Here is a 20,758-nt window from a genome sequence, read left to right as displayed (position 1 = left end):
GCGAGCAATGTGGTGCGATTTGGGAGCCTCGAGCGACGGAGGAGTAGAAACCGAGGAGGCGCGGCTAGTCGGCGAGGGTGGGGTAGCGAAATCACCCGCCGGCACTCCTCCCGCGGCTGAACAAGCTGTACGGCTCGCCCGGGAATCCTCACCTGGTCCGATCCCACCGATGAACAGGGCATGGCGCTCGAAACTCCACCATCCGCTTGGTCCGAGCGGATCGGGCAGCGCATCGCCATCGGGGGCTCAAGGGGGAGGAATCCCTCCCCACGTTCTCCAAGCCGCCACCGCGCCTCCAGGCACCGGATCCGCCGCGGGAGATCGTGGGGGAGCGGCGGCCGCCAGCCAACAGAGCTCGCACATGGCGACGCGCTCTCCGGCGAGGCCTCGGAGGAGGTAGAGGAGGTAGAAGCGGCGACCGCTTGTCGTGGAGGTCTCGCTCCAACGCACCGGCTCCTCGTGGATCTTCGCGAGGCCGACTCCGAGCGTGCGCCCCCACCGCGCGAGTTGCTTGGGGACGACATCCGCACCCACCGCCGCGCTTTGGAAGGCCCGGGAAGGCGGCGGCGGGGGGGCGGAGGAGGGTCGGCGGCGAGGTTCGCATCCGCAGGAAGGCGGCACGCGCAGAGCGTCCCCCCTCCCGTAGTTTTTTTTGCTTCTCCCCTCTCCCCCAAACTCCCATAGGTAATCTTGTGTCAATTTTACTTTCCCGGTCCTGAATTAGACATCTAAATTATGAAAGTTCAACATAGCCAAAGATGGCAGAGGAGAAGCGTCGACGAAGCCGTGACGGAAGCTACCGCTACCGCAGATATGTTTAGCATCATCGTGGGCACACTTGTCAGTGCAGGGCCTAGAGGAGCAAATTGCAGCGGCGCATGCAATGTTTGGATCTCAGGGGTGAGGATGACACATCGCGGAAGATGGCGGTTAGAGGACTCAACGATCTGGAGGAGATGATGCCGTAAGAGTCGTCGTGCTCGGTGGTGAACCAGCTCTAACGAGCGACTCATTTAACGTACTATGTTTAAAGGTTAATGTAACAAAACATGTTTAGAGGAACAAACCATGATACTTTTAGTACAAACAAAAATGGTTCCAATTTTACATATATTATTATATAGATGGTTTTGTTGGTGCCACAGCCTGTACTTGTACTAAGGTAACATATGTACTCCACCACACCGGCACGTAAAAGGTGTGGATAAACAGATAAATAAACAGCTAAGAACAACAACATCTTGAATAACCAAGTCCGTTAAAATTTACAATACTACATATAAGATTCTTCAATACAACACAAACAAAGGAACATATAAGAATAAAACATCCTTGAAACAAACTTTAATACAAATTCAACCCATGGTTTAAAGAACACATCTCGCAATAGAACCGACTTAAAAATACTTCACTAGCGACACTAATAGAGTTCTCGTACACTTCTTCATCTCTAAAAGCCAAATCCCCACACTACAACTGGCAAAGTAGGAATAAACCACATAGGAGACTCCACAATATCACCCCAGTTAGCCACACCATACTCAAAAGTAGAACCAATGCCAACTCCACCATTGACTGACATCCCGCACCAATCTGAACAGCTGTGGTACTTGGTGGAAACGCTTGTGAGTAGCAAACACACAAGCCCGGTGTGAAAACAGGAGCTGCATGGACACCGTCGACACCAGCTTCATCAGAGGACCAAGCGCAAAAGGGTAGTTTATACCAACGAACACGAAGTGCCTTGCGTATCTTCAAGCCCGACCCAATTTGGTGTGACGGGGTCTTCATTGTAAGAATCTCTTGCATAAACATGACAACGCATCGACGGGTAATTCAAGCAGCGCCCTACCCATATGATCCATGGGATCACCTTCACCGGGTTCACCATGACCTCTAACATTAATCCAAAGAATGGTGCCTTCATGCCCCGGAGAAAGGAACCACGTGCCGAGAGGAATGTTGTTACCATCATGAACAAGACCATGTAAGTTTGGTCTGCTCAATAATCTCCTGGAGCAGCTATCACCCGAGGAGCAAGACCAAGCACTCGTTTATTTGTTTAGATGTAGTTAAGATACATCAGATATTACATAACTAGGAATAACGTCATGCAAAGAACACTACGCAATAAAAAATAATAAGAGCAAAAATAAAGAAAAAATTAAACTATAAGCACAGAAATCAAAAACTAACCCCAAATAGTAGGTTCCCAAACAAGGACGTCCCCTCTGGGTGCAGTAACAGCGTAGATCCTACCAGCCGTAAGAATGGCATCAACATACCTTGAAGGTGCAAGGTAATCATTGCGAAGGATCCTCCACTGCACGTCCCTACTACCACCACGCATGATTGCAATTATCTTATCAAACACCGCTATGACATAGTAGTTCCATTTGTTTCCAACCCTCGTATGGTTCAGCAAGCTTATCCGAATCTTCAACAACCGCATGTGTGCCAAATCATACCGATACAAGAAAGGCCCATCAGAACGATGCCAACGTTACGAACCGGATGGCGCAGGGATCTCCTCATCCGTGTAGACGTTGCTGCAGACCACCGTGCTTGCTCCCCGAACAACCGCAACCCATTCGCCATTGGAACCAACCCGATGCTTGTCGCCGTGCCCCTCCCGTGTAAAAGGAACAAATGCTTTTGCGGAAGGAGAGTCCAAGCGGCATTAGCGATGCGTCAATACCCCGCGAATTTACGAATTATCTAGTGTAAAATACAAGTACACAAACATTTTCATGCAATCAATGGAAAACAATGAATACCTCGTTCGCGATCAAGCAAGCCATGAACGAGGATCGAATGCAGCAGACACGGCGATCCAAAAGGAAACCTTGCATCCTCACGGATAGCATTGCGCATACCCGGCATACCTCGGGACATTCTAGCAACGGTGATGACGTCTCGAGTGAGCGCTGATATGGGTCAATGGACCGTAGCGATCTCGTAAACGAGAGAGGAAGAACCCCGCTCCATTGATGATGATTGCGTAGAAAAAGAGTGGATTTTCCCGTACGGCAGCATGTTGTTGTTTCTCACTGGATGATGTGGTAGAGACACAAGGAAATGTTCATGTTCGAATATAAGGACTGGAGTTGGCGCTAGTAGTAGCGGTTGCTAATTATAGACCATGAAAAACACTTATGCGCCAACACCTATAAAACCGTCAAAAGTAGTGGGGGTGAAAGCAAGCATGTGGATCAAGGGGTCGTCCATCAGCTTCCAAAAATAAGTTTAATACATAGCATTAAAATAATCCATTTCATTTTATGTAACCGTACTTACGCATCGATTGCATACTATGCAACCATACTTATGCATCATGTCGTACAGTCAAGACAAAGGCACCCGCCGGTTTAGCACTCCATCAACAACATAAATGTACCTATGCAAGACATCGTTAGGTACTTATACATACTATGTATTAGTACTCGTGATTCCGATTGACAAGCACTCCATAACTATCAACTCGGGATCAGCTGTACTCTACCCTATTACCAACCGTACCTATCACATAGAACGAAGAAACCAACTGAAACAATCTGGTTCTCCTCTCCATGACACAACCTGTCCTCGATTTAGTTGCAACACCGTACTCTACGATATTACTAACTCGTACCTATCCCCTAGAACCGAAGAAACCAACTATACCAACGAAACAATCTCGTACCCTCTCCATGCAGCACTGCATTCTTTCAGCTTGCCACGGACTACTCCAGGCTATTAACAATATATACCTTATATAAAATGAAACATGAACAAAAACAAACAGAAACAATCTGCTGTTGCTCTTCGTAAATCAGATGTACTCCCGTCAATTTCATTTTTGTACTCCGCCCTCTTAGCAACTGTACCTACAAGAAAGAGAAATTATTATCTAAAACCAACAGACACGATATTTCTACTCGTTCCCGTTGAACAAGTTGTATTGATGACAGCTTTTACCACAGTACTCGTAAAGAATGTATACCATTTGAATAAGAACAAAACCAAGAAGTACAAATTCAAAAAACAAGTACCCGTAAATCCTTGCAACTTCAAGAATACCATGAAAATTACATCATACGGAAATACGTAACGTAATACAAGAACGAAGAGTGAAACAAATCGAAGATTCCACAACCAGATTCGTTGTAGACGACGTCGCTAATACTAGACCAACAAAGTGGGAGGAATGAAACGCGGCACGCCTCGTTGTTGAAGACCTTGACAACGAAGCTAGCAAGTATCCTCCCCGTGGCGAAACGACAGGACATTCCCTGCATCGAAGACCGTAGAGAGCAGCGAACATGCCCCAATCGCCAGCAAGGTACAAGTGCTTCCATGCTCCCGCATGAGCCGACACCTTCCATGGCTCCCGCTTCGGACTCGCCTCTCGCAAGAGTGCATAGCCCGGATCGTACCGCGCGTACGCCTTGGCAAAGGCGACCGGAAGCCTCGCGCTTCATCGCCCCGGGACGGTGACGAACACCAAGAACTCGTGCGCCGGTGACAAGGTCATCGACACCTCCTTCCACGAGCATTTCACCGGCGGCTTATTTTCCACGACGGCCACGGCCGGAATGTCCCGTGGCACCCAAAAGGCTGTTACGGCACCGGCGGACGCGGCGGCCGCGACGCTCACGAGGCAATTCTCGCCGTGGCGTTGACGCCCCAACCGGGCCTCTGCACATCCGCAGGCGGGGCAGCGGCAGCCTTCAACTTCCTCGACGCCCGGGGACCTTGTCCTTGCTTCCAATAGGGCGACCGCGTCCCCGCTTCAGGTTGCTGACCGTGGAATTGGACGTCATACCTACCGTAGATGAAACAACTTGAAAAAGATGAACAAGACAAGACTTTGGTGGATTGGAGCAACGGAGAAGCACAGGAAGTTATGGAGAGCTCCACGCAATCTATATAGAGAGCGAAACAGATTCCGAGGCGACGGATGGGACATGAATGAGCTCCCCACGGCCTCCGACCGGGAACAGTTTCGGAGCGACGGATGAGACTCGACGATTCCTCTCTCGAGGCAGATCCAACGGCACCACGAAGACCGCCGTTCCGCATTCGCGGCGAAGATACTAGCAACGTGTCACGCGTCCTGCCACATGCCACCGGAGGTACATGTGCAACCTTTGTTCAACCCTTACCAACAACCGTACCCGTTTTCGTGCCACGCCCGTACTCGCGCATACAAAGACAAACGAACTACATAATATCAGCAACATTAGATATCACAGAAAACAGAAACTATCAACTAATACCAAAAAGATACAATATTTGATCTTCGCGCCGCATCCGTAATATCCTCAACAAAACTCGATCTAAAAAAAAAAGCTGCAACAAATACCAAAAGAAACAACCTGGTAATAATATCCATTATTAAAATAATGAATTAAGTCGTTAGAGTATAAGTGGTATTGTTCAGAATATCAAAAAATCCCGCAAAACCTGACGTGGTGGGTCCCACAATATCAACCAAATTCGTCTTCTACATCTATATTAGAACTCGTATTAGGGCAAAAACCTACATACTCAACTCTAATCTACTCAAACACACACTGAAGAACTCAGCGCAAGGACGCGGTACAGTGCCGACCCCGTACAAGAACTTGTCGGAGAATCAAGAAAGTCTCCACCGCTGCTCCATCCGAGGTTAGTTTCCCATCAAGCAACAGACCGCACTACGATGCCCGAATTCGTTGTCTCCACAACTCGTATTCCTTATATACAAATTAGAACAAATAGACCGTGTGGCAGCTCCCATTTCTTCCCCCATCACCGGTCAAGCAAAAGTGAGGGCAAACCCTAGCGAGCAGCCAAACACCTATCCTCTCTACAATCCCCTCCTCCTCATCGACCAGCGGTGACGGAAGCCGTGGAGATCCGAGTTGTTGCTGCGGGGATTACAGTGGCTACTCTACTCACTCCGCCGACTCCGCCGGCCACACTTCAATCCGCGACTGCGCGTGCCTTTAGAGATCTCGGATCCGTGAGTTCGGGCACGAGATGGATCAAGTCAACCGATTGCTCATCCTTTAGTTTCTTCTCCAATGGAATAGAAATTAAAGAAATAAATGGCATCTCGCGTATAAAGAAGACCTTTCGTTATTAAATATTTATTTGCTTAGTAATCTGACCGTTGTAAACAGTTTTAGAACCGTAATGCACTCGTATCTCCGTGTACAAACCTTATTAATCTAAGGCAAAACTACAAGCAATATGTGTGTAACCATGAGTAGAAACCAAGGAAAATTTAAATAATAACTTTAACCCCCGCACATATTGCCTTATCAAATTAAAACATAATCACAGCTTTATGTGTGAAAGTGCGCTATGGCACTCATCTTAACAAAATTAATTTAAGAATAGTTTCCATGATAAACTTAAACAATTGCTTTCCTCCCATGCAGATTTTTGCATTTCAATTTCAGGAAGAATAGCAAAACTCCGGTATGACAAGTCGGCCAGGAATCACCGTCCTTGAATGAAGGTAATGTACAAACTTATCAATCAATGCAAAAATGTGTTACTCTTATGATTCTTTTGAAGTCAAACAGGCTTATCTTTAAATCATATCAAAACAAAAAAATTCAAAATTTCTAATATAAAAATTTTCTGGTACTTATCATCCGTGACAATGAGTTTAAGATTAACTAAAACGTCTCTACAACTAAAACGCGTCTATATAAGACTATAATAGCTTCAAACTATTATATTAAATTTTAAATACGATTTCCATGTATTAACCTTTGGATAGATGATTTCTGCAATATTATTGCAGCCACTATAAATCACGAGGAAGCTCCAATTGCCCCACTAAACTTGAAGCCACTCGGCGGTTGTGTTCCCGTAAGATCAAGACAACATAAATGCATTAAATGCAAATATACACTCTAAAAGGAAAAATTGTGAAGCAAGAACAAGCGCGATTGCTCTAAAAATATTGCAACAAGCAGGTCAAACCGCCTCCTCGCAGAAACAATTTGAATAGCCTTGCAGGAAGAAAGCACAAGAATATATCATCAGAGAAAGAGGCAGCAAGAATGGAAAAAGAGTCTGAAACTGCCGATATTGGTTCTAAAAGTCCAAGGAGAAGCAAACGATTGTCATCTACAAAAGAGACAGTAGTCACCAGCTCTAGCCAAAGTGCTCCAAATATCAATGAAGAAGAAAAAACACAACCTACAAAATCTGACAAAGAAGGAAAGAAATCAGAAAACGCCGCCGCAATAAGAAAATCGTCTCGCAATACCAAACATCACGCTGAGCATGACGACAACGAAGAGAACAACACCACCGTTGAAGAAAACGATGAATACAACGAGGTAAATATGAGTATTTTCTTAGTACATTGGATGCAAAATAAATGCATTTATTATATTGTTAAACATTTTTGTCTAACACAATTGATTTTAATCATGCAGAAAATATCTGAAAATTCAGAAGATAAAAAAAATAAAGGCAAGAAACAGGAAAAGGCAAAAAGGATTGCAAAAAAGGCAAAAATAAATTTTATGGCCAGAACGATCAACAAGACAAGAAGATGCTCACTTAGACAGCCTATTCACCCGTGTTGAAATATTGGAGGAACGGCATATAAAAAGGCTTCGGGATGCAGGTTTGGGTCCTTTGCTTGACAAGCAAGATCGTGCAAAACATTAATATCCGACTTGCCCGCTTCCTTATGAATAGAATAGATCCGAAGAACCATGACTCGAATCTAGGAGTAGCAAACAAAGTAATTGAGATTACTTCTTATGCTATCCATCCGCCGTTTGGGCTGCCGGACGGTTCAAACACAACTCCTAGACCATCAGAAAGTGGCAACGACAAAACATTACATGAGTTGAAAATTGAGCTTGGATTTAGGAAAAATGAGGATATGAATACTGATGACCTTCGCAAGCTCCTAAGACTGTTGGTTAAAGACGAAGCAAACGACGATTTAGCTCTGAAAGTATTTGTGTTGATTATGTACATGAAATTCATATGCCCCGGAACAGACTGTCCGTGTGTCAAGGGAGGCAGCAATGGTAAAAAATCTGGACATATCAAAGTTGAAGGACATGGATTTGTGTCGTTTGCTTGTAGATGAGCTCAAGAGAGCGACTATCCAAGACAGTGAAAATCTAAATCAAAATGGACTGCCCTCGCTCGGCTGCATCATAGCACCAGCTTCGTTATATCTTGACTCGTTGTATGAAACAAGGCCTTTCGACACTGGACACAAGAACACCTCGTACACACTTCATGGATTATGAAAAACTAAAGAGCATCGCCGCATACAGACCGTGCTAAAAAAGGCGGGGAAGACCCCAATACCCGGATATTTGGAAACTTACCCGTAAGAAAATTACAATGACCCTTTATCTTTTCCGTTAATTATATCTCGTACCGCATAAGTTAATACAATGTTTTCATTTTCTCATAATAACAAGTGGAAAGCACCAAATGACATAGTTTACTACCGTAAAAGGAATCCACCGAAAAGAATGTATCCGCATCATGAAGACCAAATGATGCTCGGCAAAGCGTACTTTCGTAGGATCAAGCATTCCAACTCGGTGGTTCCATTGAAGAAGAAAACACCAAGATATCGGAAGATACATTGGAACAGATTGACATCTTGCCGACTAGCGCATACGACCTATCACACAAAGTACCAACTACAGTTGACCGCCTCAAAAATGGAACAGCTGCTGAAAACCAAGCATCTACTATCAAAGAAATTTCTGACAACGAAGCTAAAGTTATAGAAAGTTTACAGAAGACAACATTTCATCTCAGACAAACTTTCGCATTGTTCAAGAAAGCACAGGATGAACGTTGCAAGCAAATTCAGCAAGATGAAAGGATAGCAAATAATGAGGTACGACAAAAGACATAATCACACTTGCAATTTTTTGTTGTCTCTGTTCAAATTTAACTAATTGAACTGCTTACAAATCATAAATTTAAAGTTAAAAGTACAACAATTTAAGACTAACAAAATTTAAATACAAAAAACCAGGTCGACAAAGAAGCTGCATCTCCAACTCAAGAAGGCACTGCGTAAAAAACAAGAAGTGGAAAAAATGTGAGTTAACCTCAACTACATGTCCAATACAAGCAACCGTTTAAATTGTTTTTTAAACTTGTTAATGTATCATAACAGGGTGCGAAGTAACCTGCTTCTCCAAAACAAAGGATTCAGTGTACAATCAAAAAATAAAGATAATATTTAATTTGCTCATTGAATACAAAATAAAGTAATATTATTAAGTTGTTGTAGTGAATTTACAAAATAAATAATGTTTTCCTAATTTTTGATTTAAAGGTGCAAAATGATGGCCCAATGGAAGCATCGGGAAACTTTTACTTCTACAACTGAAGTTTGATAAAAGATGCGAATGCAATACTTTTCTTTTTCAAACCTTCCGTACTAAGAAGTTGCTTTGAACTACCTACAACTTTTTTAGTGTCTCGTACTTTTGTAACGTATGCAAAGTTGAAACTCCGCAAACATATGTTTCGAACCGGTGTTTATCAATGTGTAACAAGTGTACTCTTTCGAACAACCATGTTGGTTGGTGCATAAGTTTCGCTCCTCTTAGTGCGGACGTCTGTAATATTTGAGAAACTCCTCGAATTTATTGACACCGTAATGTTAATGCTAGTATCGTATGTCCGAAATTCCGTTGCTGCGTACGCTCTACTCGTCTCTAAGGCGGGGATGTACTTCACAGCTATTGGAACATGTACCGCGATAGACAAAACAGAAAATCTATCAAGAGAAACAAACAGAGAAACAACGACCTTCGTACTCCTCTTGGTTCCTACGTCGTACTCGCCTCTACGCGAGGATGTACTTCACAACCCTTGGAACATGTACTCGCGCTAGACAAAACAGAAAATCTATCAAGAAAAACAAACGAGAGAATACTCCTATTGGTTCCTACACCGTACTCGTCCCTAAGGCGGGATGTACTTCACAACCCTTGGAACATGTACCTGCGCTAGACAAAACGGAAAATCTATCAAGAGATAAAAATAAAGAAACAACGGCCTTCGTACTCCTCTTGGTTCCTACGCCGTACTCGTCTCTACGGCGGGGATGTACTTCACAAGCTATTGGAATATGTACCGCGCTAGACAAAACAGAAAATCTATCAAGAAAAACAAACAGAGAATACTCACCTTGGTTCCTACACTGTACTCGTCCCTAAGGCGGGGATGTACTTCACAACCCTTGGAACATGTACCTGCGCTAGACAAAACGGAAAATCTATCAAGAGATAAAAACAGAGAAACAACTAGCTTTCGTACTCCTCTTGGTTCCTACGCCGTACTCGTCTCTACCAGCGGGGATGTACTTCACAGCTTTTGGAATATGTACCTGCGCTAGACAAAACATGAAAATCTATCAAGAAAAACAAACAGAGAATACTCACTCTTGGTTCCTACACCGTACTCGTCCCTAAGGCGGGATGTACTTCACAACCCTTGGAACATGTACCTGCGCTAGACAAAACGGAAAATCTATCCAGAGAAACAAACAGAAACAACGGCCTTCGTACTCCTCTTGGTTCCTACGCTGTACTCGTCTCTAAGACGGGATGTACTTCACAACCTTGAACATGTACCGCGCTAGACAAAACGAAAATCTATCAAGAGAAACAAACAGAGAAACAACGGCCTTCGTACTCTCTTGGTTCCTACGCCGTACTCGCTCTAAGGCGGGGATGTACTCCACAAATCCTCGAACATGTAGCTCGCGCTAGACAAAACGGAAATCTATCAAGAGAAACAAACAGAGAAACAACGGCCTTCGTACTCCTCTTGGTTCCTACGTCGTATTCGTCTCTACGGCAGGGATGTACTTCACCGTCCTTGGAACATGTACCGCGCTAGACAAAACGGAAATCTATCAAGAGAAACAAACAAGAGAAACAACGACCTTCGTATCGCTTCTTGGTTCCTACGCTGTACTCGTCTCTCCGTCACCTTCGTACTCCACAATCCTTGCACATGTACCTCCGCCGGACAAAACACAAATTGCTGCAGAGAAAAAAATAAACGCGGTTCCGTGTTACCCTTGGTGCGACTGACCGCCTCTCCGTCACCTTCGTACTCCACAATCCTTGCACATGTACCTCCGCAGACAAAACACAAATTGCTGCAGAGAAAAAAATAAACGCGGTTCCGTGTTACCCTTGGTGCGGACGCTCGTCTCTCCGTCACCTTCGTACTCCACAATCCTTGCACATGTACCTCCGCTAGACAAAACAGAAATTGTTACAGAGAAACAAAGAGAAACACGACCCGTGCTCCCCTTGGTGCGGACACTATACTCGTCTCTCAAGTCACCTTCGTACTCTACAATCCTAGCACATGTACCCGCTAGACAAAACTGAAATTTTCATAGAGAAACACGGCACCATACTCCTCACCTTCGTACTCCACAATCCTTGCACATGTACCTCCGCCGGACAAAACTTCAAATTGCTGCAGAGAAAAAATAAACGCGGTTCCGTGTTTACCCTTGGTGCGGACTTTGTACTCGTCTCTCCGTCACCTTCGTACTCCACAATCCTTGCACATGTACCTGCCAGACAAAACACAAATTGCTGCGAGAAAAAAATAAACGCGGTTCCGTGCTACCCTTGGTGCGGACGCCGTACTCGTCTCTCCGTCACCTTCGTACTCCACAATCCCTGCACATGTACCTCCGCCGGACAAAACACAAATTGTCTAGCAGAAAAAAATGAAACGCGGTTCCGTGTTACCCTTGGTGCGGACGCTGTACTCGTCTCTCCGTCGACTTTCGTACTCCACAATCCTTGCACATGTACCTCCGCGGACAAAACACAAATTGCCGGAGAAAACAAAATAAACGCGGCCCGTGTACCCTCTGGTGCGGACGCCTGCACTCGCCTCTGCGTCACCTTGTACTCACAATCCTTGCACATGTGCCTCCGCATGACAAAACACAAATCTGTTGCGAGAGAAAAAAAATAAACGCGGTTCTCGTGCTACCCTTGGTGCGGACGCGTACTCGCCTCTCTCCGTCACCTTCGTACTCCACAATCCTTGCACATGTACCTCCGCTAGACAAAACGGAAATCTATCGAGAGAAACAAAGAGAAACGACGACCCCGTGCTCCCCTTGGTGCGGACACTCATACTCGTCTCTCAGTCACCTCCGTACTCCACAATCCTTGCACATGTACCTCGCCGGACAAAACACAAATTGCTGCAGAGAAAAAATAAACACGGTTCCGTAGCTACCCATTGTACGACGCTCTGCACTAGTCTCTCCGTCACCTTCGTACTCCACAATCCTTGCACATGTACCTCCGCTAGACAAAACAGAAATTGTTACAGAGAAACAAAGAGAAACACGACCCCGTGCTCCCCTTGGTGCGGACACTATACTCGTCTCTAAGTCACCTCCGTACTCTACAATCCTAGCACATGTACCCGCGTAGACAAAACTGAAATTTTCGTAGAGAAACAAAGAGAAACACGCACTCATACTCCTCACCGTGCGGACGCCGTACTCGCCTCTCCGTCACCTTCGTACTCCACAATCCTTGCACATGTACCTCGCTAGACAAAACAGTAAATTGTTACAGTAGAAACAAAGAGAAACACGACCCCATGCTACCCTTGGTGCGGACACTATACTTGTCTCTCCGTCACCTCCGTATTCCAAAATGCTTGCACATCCGGAGAAACAAAGAGAAACAAGGTCCAGTGCTCCTCTTAGTGAAGACGCCGTACTCAGTATTTCCGACACCGCTGTACTGTATAAGCCTTGCACTCGTACCTGCGCTGGAGAAGAAGGAATTTTTTTCTTATTCCCCTTGGTACCCGCGCTTTTGTCTTTCCTATTCTTGTTTTTTCGAGAACAATCCCATCCACAAATTTGAAACTAATGAACCACAACATCCACAGGATACTGGAACAATATAATATATGTAAAAAGCAGTGGACGACAAAGCCCCACAGTAGGTCCCGTATATCATAGTGTAAAAGAGAGTGGACGACAAGGACCCACAGTAGACTCCCGGGTGTAATAGTGGCAGAATAGAATAAACATAAAAGCGAGTGGACGATAATGCCCCCAAGTAGGTCCCAAATGTATAGAGGCATAATAGAATAAATATAAAAGTGAATGGACAATAACACCCCGAAGTAGGTAAGAAATGTCATAGGCTAGAAACCACACCAAAACTACTCCAGCTTGGCTTGTAAAATCAACAGTTCCACACCAACCGCTTTGCAAGAATCCACCTCCTTATCCAAAACAGGAAAAGAAAGCAAGGGAGCATCGCCGGCATCTCCATCACAAGACACCAGCTGCAATCGGAAAACTATCCAAGGTTTCGGATCATTGGTATGTATATCTCCAAAACTTGTAGATTCGGTGGAAACTCTATGATCTAAATAGATCAGTCGCATACCACAATAATGCAGAAAACAGATCTAGGGTCTAGTCGAAAACAGTCTCACTACGCTTTCTTTTTTAACCTCGTGAATCAAGCACGAACTTGAAGTTCCGCTCATGGATCTGATAGGAACAAACATTACACACATACATCGTATTCCAGGTCAACCAAGGAAAAAAGGTCAAATCTAGGCGGACACGGAGATATTAATAAATATATAAAATTTTAATCCCAAATCAACCAAGAAAACAAGGTTAAATGATTAATATAGATCATGAACAATATATTCGTTGCTAAAATATACTAATACTCCACACTATGATATTTAAATGACAAATAACAAAAGATATAACTATAAATCACATGAATTTAACTATCATTTCGTACTAAATTGAAAGAAATAAATTATTTATATCCAAAATTTATATGTTTGCATTCATCAATAAACTGTAGTTCTATGGTCTCCAAAATATATTGCAAGCATATGAAATTTGATGGTTACCTTTTTGTTCTACATAGAAAATGCTTTCAAGACTGCAAGAGGCTGCACACAACAGGGCAAAGAAGTACGGATACTTGTGCGTAAGCTGTCCAATATGCGAGTCCGACCCTCACTACCAGGTTTCAAATAATCAAATTTAATGCTTTGTTCAACAAAAAATATATTACTACTCATCAAGTAAAATGAATGTTGACCTAAATTCAATTTAAATATGATTTACAATGAATGAACTGATACTAATTGAAATGTCAACTCTAGGAAACACTGCTTGCAAGAATTCAGGAGACTCGCGCAATCAAGGGCAGAGGAGTACGGATACTTGTGCAACAACTATCCAACATACGGCGTCAACCCTCAAGACCAGGTTTTCAAATAATCATAATTTAATGCTTAGTTGCCTAGAAACCATATTATTTCATGCCGTGCAATGAAAGTTGATTTGATTTTGTTTAAATCTTAATGCAACTAAACTATATGATCTACAAACAATGAATCATCATATTCAGGAAATTCAGGCAACAGGTAATCGTGGTACAACCAACACTGCCATTGAAAACAGCCAAAGCAATGATGAAAGTGACAACAAGCACAGACAAACCGTTGACGGAGATATTGATGAAAGTTATGCACAGTTTATCTCACATATGGGCAAAATAACTGTTAGAGGTACAAATACTAGCAACTAAGAAAGCAAACATTACAGATCAATATATAGTTTTCAATGAAAATTAATACCTCTTGATTGTAGGACTCGGACTCTATGGAGACGAAAATTTTGACGAAGCATGCGTCTTTGGAAACCACGTGGAGATGAATTACACTCAAGTACTCCACCTGACAAATGAAGTCATCACGAACCAGACACCAGCTATTAAACATTATATTTGCACCATGACTAAATCATTTGTTACAAGAGACATATGTAAGATGGTAAGTTTATCGGAGTTTTCGTAAGTTTATCTCGTCAATTATATTAAATACTTACCGTCTACATGACAAGAAAACTTCGACATAGTGTACCACAAAACTAATAATGGTTCGTTAATATCTTTTTAGGAATTTTCGGAAGAATTCACTAATGAACACATTTGGGGATTCATACAAGAACCGGTTAAAGTTGTCTGTCGACTTGCTCATCGGGAGACATTACAATGTATGCTACCATGAAGATGGATAAGAATGGGAAAGCTATGATAAAGAAAGGTTTCCGAGATATAGTTGAAGAATTTTACCTGAAAGAAGGAGACATTTGCTCATTTACCTTCAAAGATGAAAGAGGATCTCCATTCTTACGTGGCAAGTGTACGGCTCAAGCTGGTCATAACAAAGTTACAATGTGAGGCGTAAGTTAAAATAAGTACAATGTGTCGTATCTGAAACAATGTGAACAACGCAACGAATTACGTACAAGTATTTCTATTTGGTTATTAGTTAATGCTAGTGTCATGCGTACTTTTCAATATTTTATATGTAATATTTGAGAAACTCCTCGAATTAATTGACAACTGTAATGTTAATGCTAGTATCGTATGTCTGAAATTATATTGCTCGCGAACTCTACTCGATTCGTCATCACCGCCTGTACTCGACAAGCCTTTGCACTCGTAACTACGGTAGAGAAAAAGGAAAGAGACACAGTCCTGTACTCTTCTTACTACATAAGTTGTACTCCTCTTCCTTCGCTAGACAAAACGGAAATCTATCCAGAGAAACAAACAGAGGAACAACGGCCTTCGTACTCCTCTTGGTTCCTACGCTGTACTCGTTCCTAAGGCGGGGATGTACTTCACAGCTATTGGAACATGTACCTGCGCTAGACAAAACGAAACCTATAAAGAGAAACAAACAGAGAAACAACGGCCTCGTACTCCTCTTGGTTCTACGCTGTACTCGTCCCTAAGGCGGATGTACTTCACAACCTCGGAACATGTACCGCTAGACAAAGCGGAAAATCTATCCGAGAAACAAACAGAGAAACAACGGCCTTCGTACTCCTCTCTTGGTTCCTACGCCGTACTCGTCCCTAAGACGGGGATGTACTTCACAGCTCATTGGAACATGTACCTGCGCTAGACAAAACGGAAAATCTATCAAGAGAAACAAACGAGAGAAACAACGGCCTTCGTACTCCTCTTGGTTCCTACGCCGTACTCGTCTCTAAGGCGGGGATGTACTTCACAACTATTGGAACATGTACCGCGCTAGACAAAACGGAAAATCTATCAAGAGAAACAAACAGAGAAACAACGGCCTTCGTACTCTCTGGTCTTACGCGTACTCGTCCTAAGACGGGGATGTACTTCACAACCTTGGAACATGTACCGCGCTAGACAAAACGAAAATCTATCCGAGAAACAAACAGAGCAACGGCTTCTCTCTTGGTTCCTACGTACTCGTCCCTAAGACGGGGATGTACTTCACAACCATTGGAACATGTACCTGCGCTAGACAAAACGGAAAATCTATCCAGAGAAACAAACGAGAGAAACAACGGCCTTCGTACTCCTCTTGGTTCCTACGTCGTACTCGTCCCTAAGGCGGGGATGTACTTCACAACCATTGGAACATGTACCTGCGCTAGACAAAACGGAAAATCTATCCGAGAGAAACAAACAGAGGAACAACGGCCTTCGTACTCCTCTTGGTTCCTACGCTCGTACTCGTCCCTAAGACGGGGATGTACTTCACAACCATTGGAACATGTACCGCGCTAGACAAAACGGAAAATCTATCCGGAGAAACAAACGAGAGAACAACGGCCTTCGTACTCCTCTTGGTTCCTACGCTCGTACTCGTCCCTAAGGCGGGGATGTACTTCACGACCTATTGGAACATGTACCTGCGCTAGACAAAACGAAAAATCTATCCAGAGAAACAAACAGAGGAACAACGGCCTTCGTACTCCTCTTGGTTCCTACGCTGTACTCGTCCCTAAGGCGGGGATGTACTTCACAACCATTGGAACATGTACCTGCGCTAGACAAAACGGAAAATCTATCCAGAGAAACAAACAGAGGAACAACGGCCTTCGTACTCTCTTGGTTCCTACGCCGTACTCGTCCCTAAGACGGGGATGTACTTCACAACCATTGGAACATGTACCCGCGCTAGACAAAACGGAAAATCTATCCGAGAGAAACAAACGGAGGAACAACGGCCTTCGTACTCCTCTTGGTTCCTACGTTGTACTCGTCCCTAAGGCGGGGATGTACTTCACAACTATTGGAACATGTACCTGCGCTAGACAAAACGGAAAATCTATCCAAGAGAAACAAACGGAGGAACAACGGCCTTCGTACTCCTCTTGGTTCCTACGCTGTACTCGTCTCTAAGGCGGGGATGTACTTCACGGCCTATTGGAACATGTACCGCGCTAGACAAAACGGAAAATCTATCAAGAGAAACAAACGTAGAAACAACGGCCTTCGTACTCCTCTTGGTTCCTACGCTGTACTCGTCTCTAAGGCGGGGATGTACTTCACAACGATTGGTAAAGAAAAATATCCAGAGAAACAAACAGAAAATCAAACGGAAATATTTCGGACAATAAAAGAGAAAACGGAAATCTTTCCGGACAATAAAAGAGAAAATCAAACGAAAATATTTCCAAAGGAAAAAAATAGAAAAAAAAACAATAGTTTGATGCGCCGAAGGCTGCCTTGATACGAGGCGGCGCGAGCCGTAGCACTCTGCTTCGACATATGGGGGTAACGACAAACGGGGACAACGACATATGTTTGCCATTCATTATGTATATTAATGTTTGATGCGCCGAAGGCGCCTTGATACTGAGGCAAGCCGAGCCAGTAGCACTCGGCTTCGACATATGGGGGTAACGACAAACGGGGACAACGACATATGTTTGCCATTCATTATGTTTATTAATGTTTGATGCGCCAAGGCGCCTGATACGATGCGGCCGAGCCGTAGCACTCGCTTCGACGTATGTCATCTTGTAGCACTCGTTGGAATTTAAAAAAAATGTTATTTGAAAGTGCTACCTCCCTCCCATTAATTCCCCGGAAAACTCACAGCCCGGAAATACAAAGGGAAAAAGCCAAAAAGGAAGTCCCGCCCAATTTTTTGAAAACGTACAGCGCGCGTAAAGGGAAAAAAGAAGCGTAACGGGTCCGCATATTGTTAACGGGTCTACCGGAGCGCAAAGGGAAAAAACCAAACCCGGAAAACGATTCGCGTCTTTTCCCGGGGACACGTTCCGCGCGCGACACGTGTAGTCGCGACAGGACGCGCGCGGGATGGGTTTTTCCCTTCTCAAAGGTCGGTCTCTAGGTAGTGGTACCCGCACAGTGCATATAGGAAAAGGTAGAAGAAGAAAAATTAGGCCCATCTAGCAAGCACGCAGACTAAATTGGGCCCATTTATAGAATTCGCCCTGGGGCCCTCCAAATCCTAGAGCCGGCCCTGAGAAAAGTACTACTCCGTATAACATTACCATGGCGTAGAGGTTGGAGAATCCCTTGACGAGGGTGGGGAACTTTGTGAAGCGCTGCTGGAAGGCGTCGCTGAGGTTGTGGGCGGGGTCGGTGGAGATGACGAGCACGGAGCTGCGGACGGAGGCGAGGAGGATGGAGACGATGGAGCTGCAGGTGGTCTTGCCGACGCCGCCCTTGCCGCCGACGAAGACCCACTTGAGGGTGTCCTGGTCCAGGAGGTTCCGCACCGACGGATCCGGCATGTCGCCGGCCTGCACCACCGCCAAAAGTGCCTTGGGAGCTCATGGAACAGATAGCGCAATACATCCAGGAATCTACAATCAAGCATCTTCCATGTCAAGAGAGAAATAAAAGGTGTAGCCCATAACCGCGCACAACAGACAATTACGCAATCTAGGTCAAATTCAGCTCATGCATTAGTGATTTATCCCTTTGCTTTAGCTTTTCAAAACCTTGATCTTCAAGGGACTAAAATCCATGTTGTAAACTGTACGTTTGTGAACTAGGTGTGAGCTGATTGAAATTTGGCGTCTCCGACGCCTCCCTTTGTTCAGAAAAAAGGTCGCCTATTTAATGTATACAGTTGGACGACCCACCACGCTGAGAATCGTCATCACCATGACACCATGCAAATGACTCCAGTGTCAGCGCATTAATTTCGCGATCCAAGTTGTCCTCGTCGTCTGACGCGGTAACTGGCTAGAGGTGTCCATAAACGGTTTCACGTACTCAAACCGTATCCAACTTCTGCAACTGGAGTTTGATGGTGATTTTGGCCAGCGAGATGCCCCTAAGTCGTATCTGCGCCTGCCGGTTTTGGTCATAGAGGCATCTCTGTACGATCTGCAAGGGGCGTCCAGAAGTGGATTAGATGCACCGTTCAAATGCCACTAGTGTTATACTTCTAATTTCTACTGCAGCATACGCCACTTGAGCACTGTAATTTAGCGATGTCACTGGGCCAGTGGGCAAGTTGTCCTGCGGCCCGTTTACTCTTGGATTGATAATATAAGGAAATCACAAGTTCACAGCTGAGTTGACCGGCTGGCACATTTACACTGGGATGATGTCAGTCTTCATTGAGTGTTCTAGAAAATTACTTAGCTGCAGGAGAGAAAATAAAATAAGTTATGGTAAGGAATGATCTTATAGAAAATTAAAGATGACTATTTCATGCATATATTGTACCATATGTCCATATGTCTCCCTTGGCAAATTAATTTCTTGCTTAAAATAAATGTTTCTCGTTAAGTTATAGGGATGAAAATAATATATGACGCATTATACAACTTACATAAATGTATTGCTTTCTCTAGATGATATAGAGGGCTAAGAGAAGACTTGTCGTATCTACCATTGCACATGCCCTAAGCAGTTAAGTCGTAATCTCCCGTGGTACCCGACTATAGTAAGCGGCTTCACTCCAATCGTCGAAACCCACTTTTTTTAGACTATCCGTAGGAGATCTACGTGTTTTGTATTAAGATGAAGGGTGAAACGGACGCCGTCCAATTCAGAGGGGTAGACAATCCACCGTGACCTAGTCCACCACACACGCTGCATCTGGAACTGCAGTGTCTCTCTGACACGATGATCTGTCGACCAACACTAGCTCTTCAATTATATTCCCTCCTCAAAATGGTGACATATAAATTTGATCAAAAAGTTAACTCTAATACATTATCTTTTGATGAATCTATTGACATTGATTTGATATAGTAAATCTTCGTATGTTTAAGATTTGGCTATTTTACTCGATCTATGCGTCACCCTCTTTGGGACGGAGGGAATATGTTGAGAGCTTTCAGAGGGTCATTTATTGGTCAGGAAGGCATCTATATGTACTCGTTGGGCCTCGATCCACGTACTACAAGCGGGGACGTCCAGAAATGGAGTAGATAAACCGTTCAAAAGCCAGTAGCGTTATTTTTTACTTCTAAGGTAAATTACTACTGCAGCCGTACAGCCACTTGAGCTCTGTATTTTACCGATGCCACTGGGCCACTCGGCCAGTTGGCATAGAGCCCGTTTACTCTTGGACCGATAGTATAAACAAATCATCCAGAGATTCGAACTAGTGCAGCACGCAGCACATCAGCTTCGCTCTTTTACTTGGTTTCAAAAAAAAAAAAAAGCTTCGCTCCTTTACTTGAGTGAAAAAAAAACAGCTTCGTCTTCGCAGGCTATAAGAACCCAGCATGGAGAAAAACCTAGAAGGCAACACTTACCCGGATAAGTAGGATAGGAAGACATAGAGCCTGCTAGGACGGTAGAGAGCCAGTTCCCCTCAAAAGAAAAAGAAGGATCATAGGGCTAGTGTGAAGAAACCATGGATGCCACCGACTTGGTTCGCCCTCGAGCCCCTTTACCTCCAA

At 44.2% G+C, this 20,758-nt stretch overlaps 1 protein-coding gene across 1 annotated transcript in view; it reads right to left on the bottom strand.

The window, feature by feature from the left end:
• The window catches only part of LOC124657444 (ATPase GET3A-like), a 50,448-nt gene extending 31,445 nt beyond the window's left edge, over positions 1 to 19,003 (bottom strand). Inside the window, exons 1-2 of the mRNA XM_047195998.1 lie at positions 18,965 to 19,003; positions 18,383 to 18,655 (exon numbers count right to left, since the gene is read on the bottom strand). Coding sequence (XP_047051954.1) covers positions 18,383 to 18,655; positions 18,965 to 19,003 — 312 coding nt within the window. The remainder of the gene's footprint in view (positions 1 to 18,382; positions 18,656 to 18,964) is intronic.
• Between the last annotated feature and the right edge of the window lie 1,755 nt (positions 19,004 to 20,758).

The sequence above is a fragment of the Lolium rigidum genome, chromosome 5, assembly GCF_022539505.1.
Source record: "Lolium rigidum isolate FL_2022 chromosome 5, APGP_CSIRO_Lrig_0.1, whole genome shotgun sequence".
Lineage (NCBI taxonomy): Eukaryota > Viridiplantae > Streptophyta > Magnoliopsida > Poales > Poaceae > Lolium > Lolium rigidum.
This window is presented reverse-complemented; position numbering and strand designations above follow the sequence as displayed.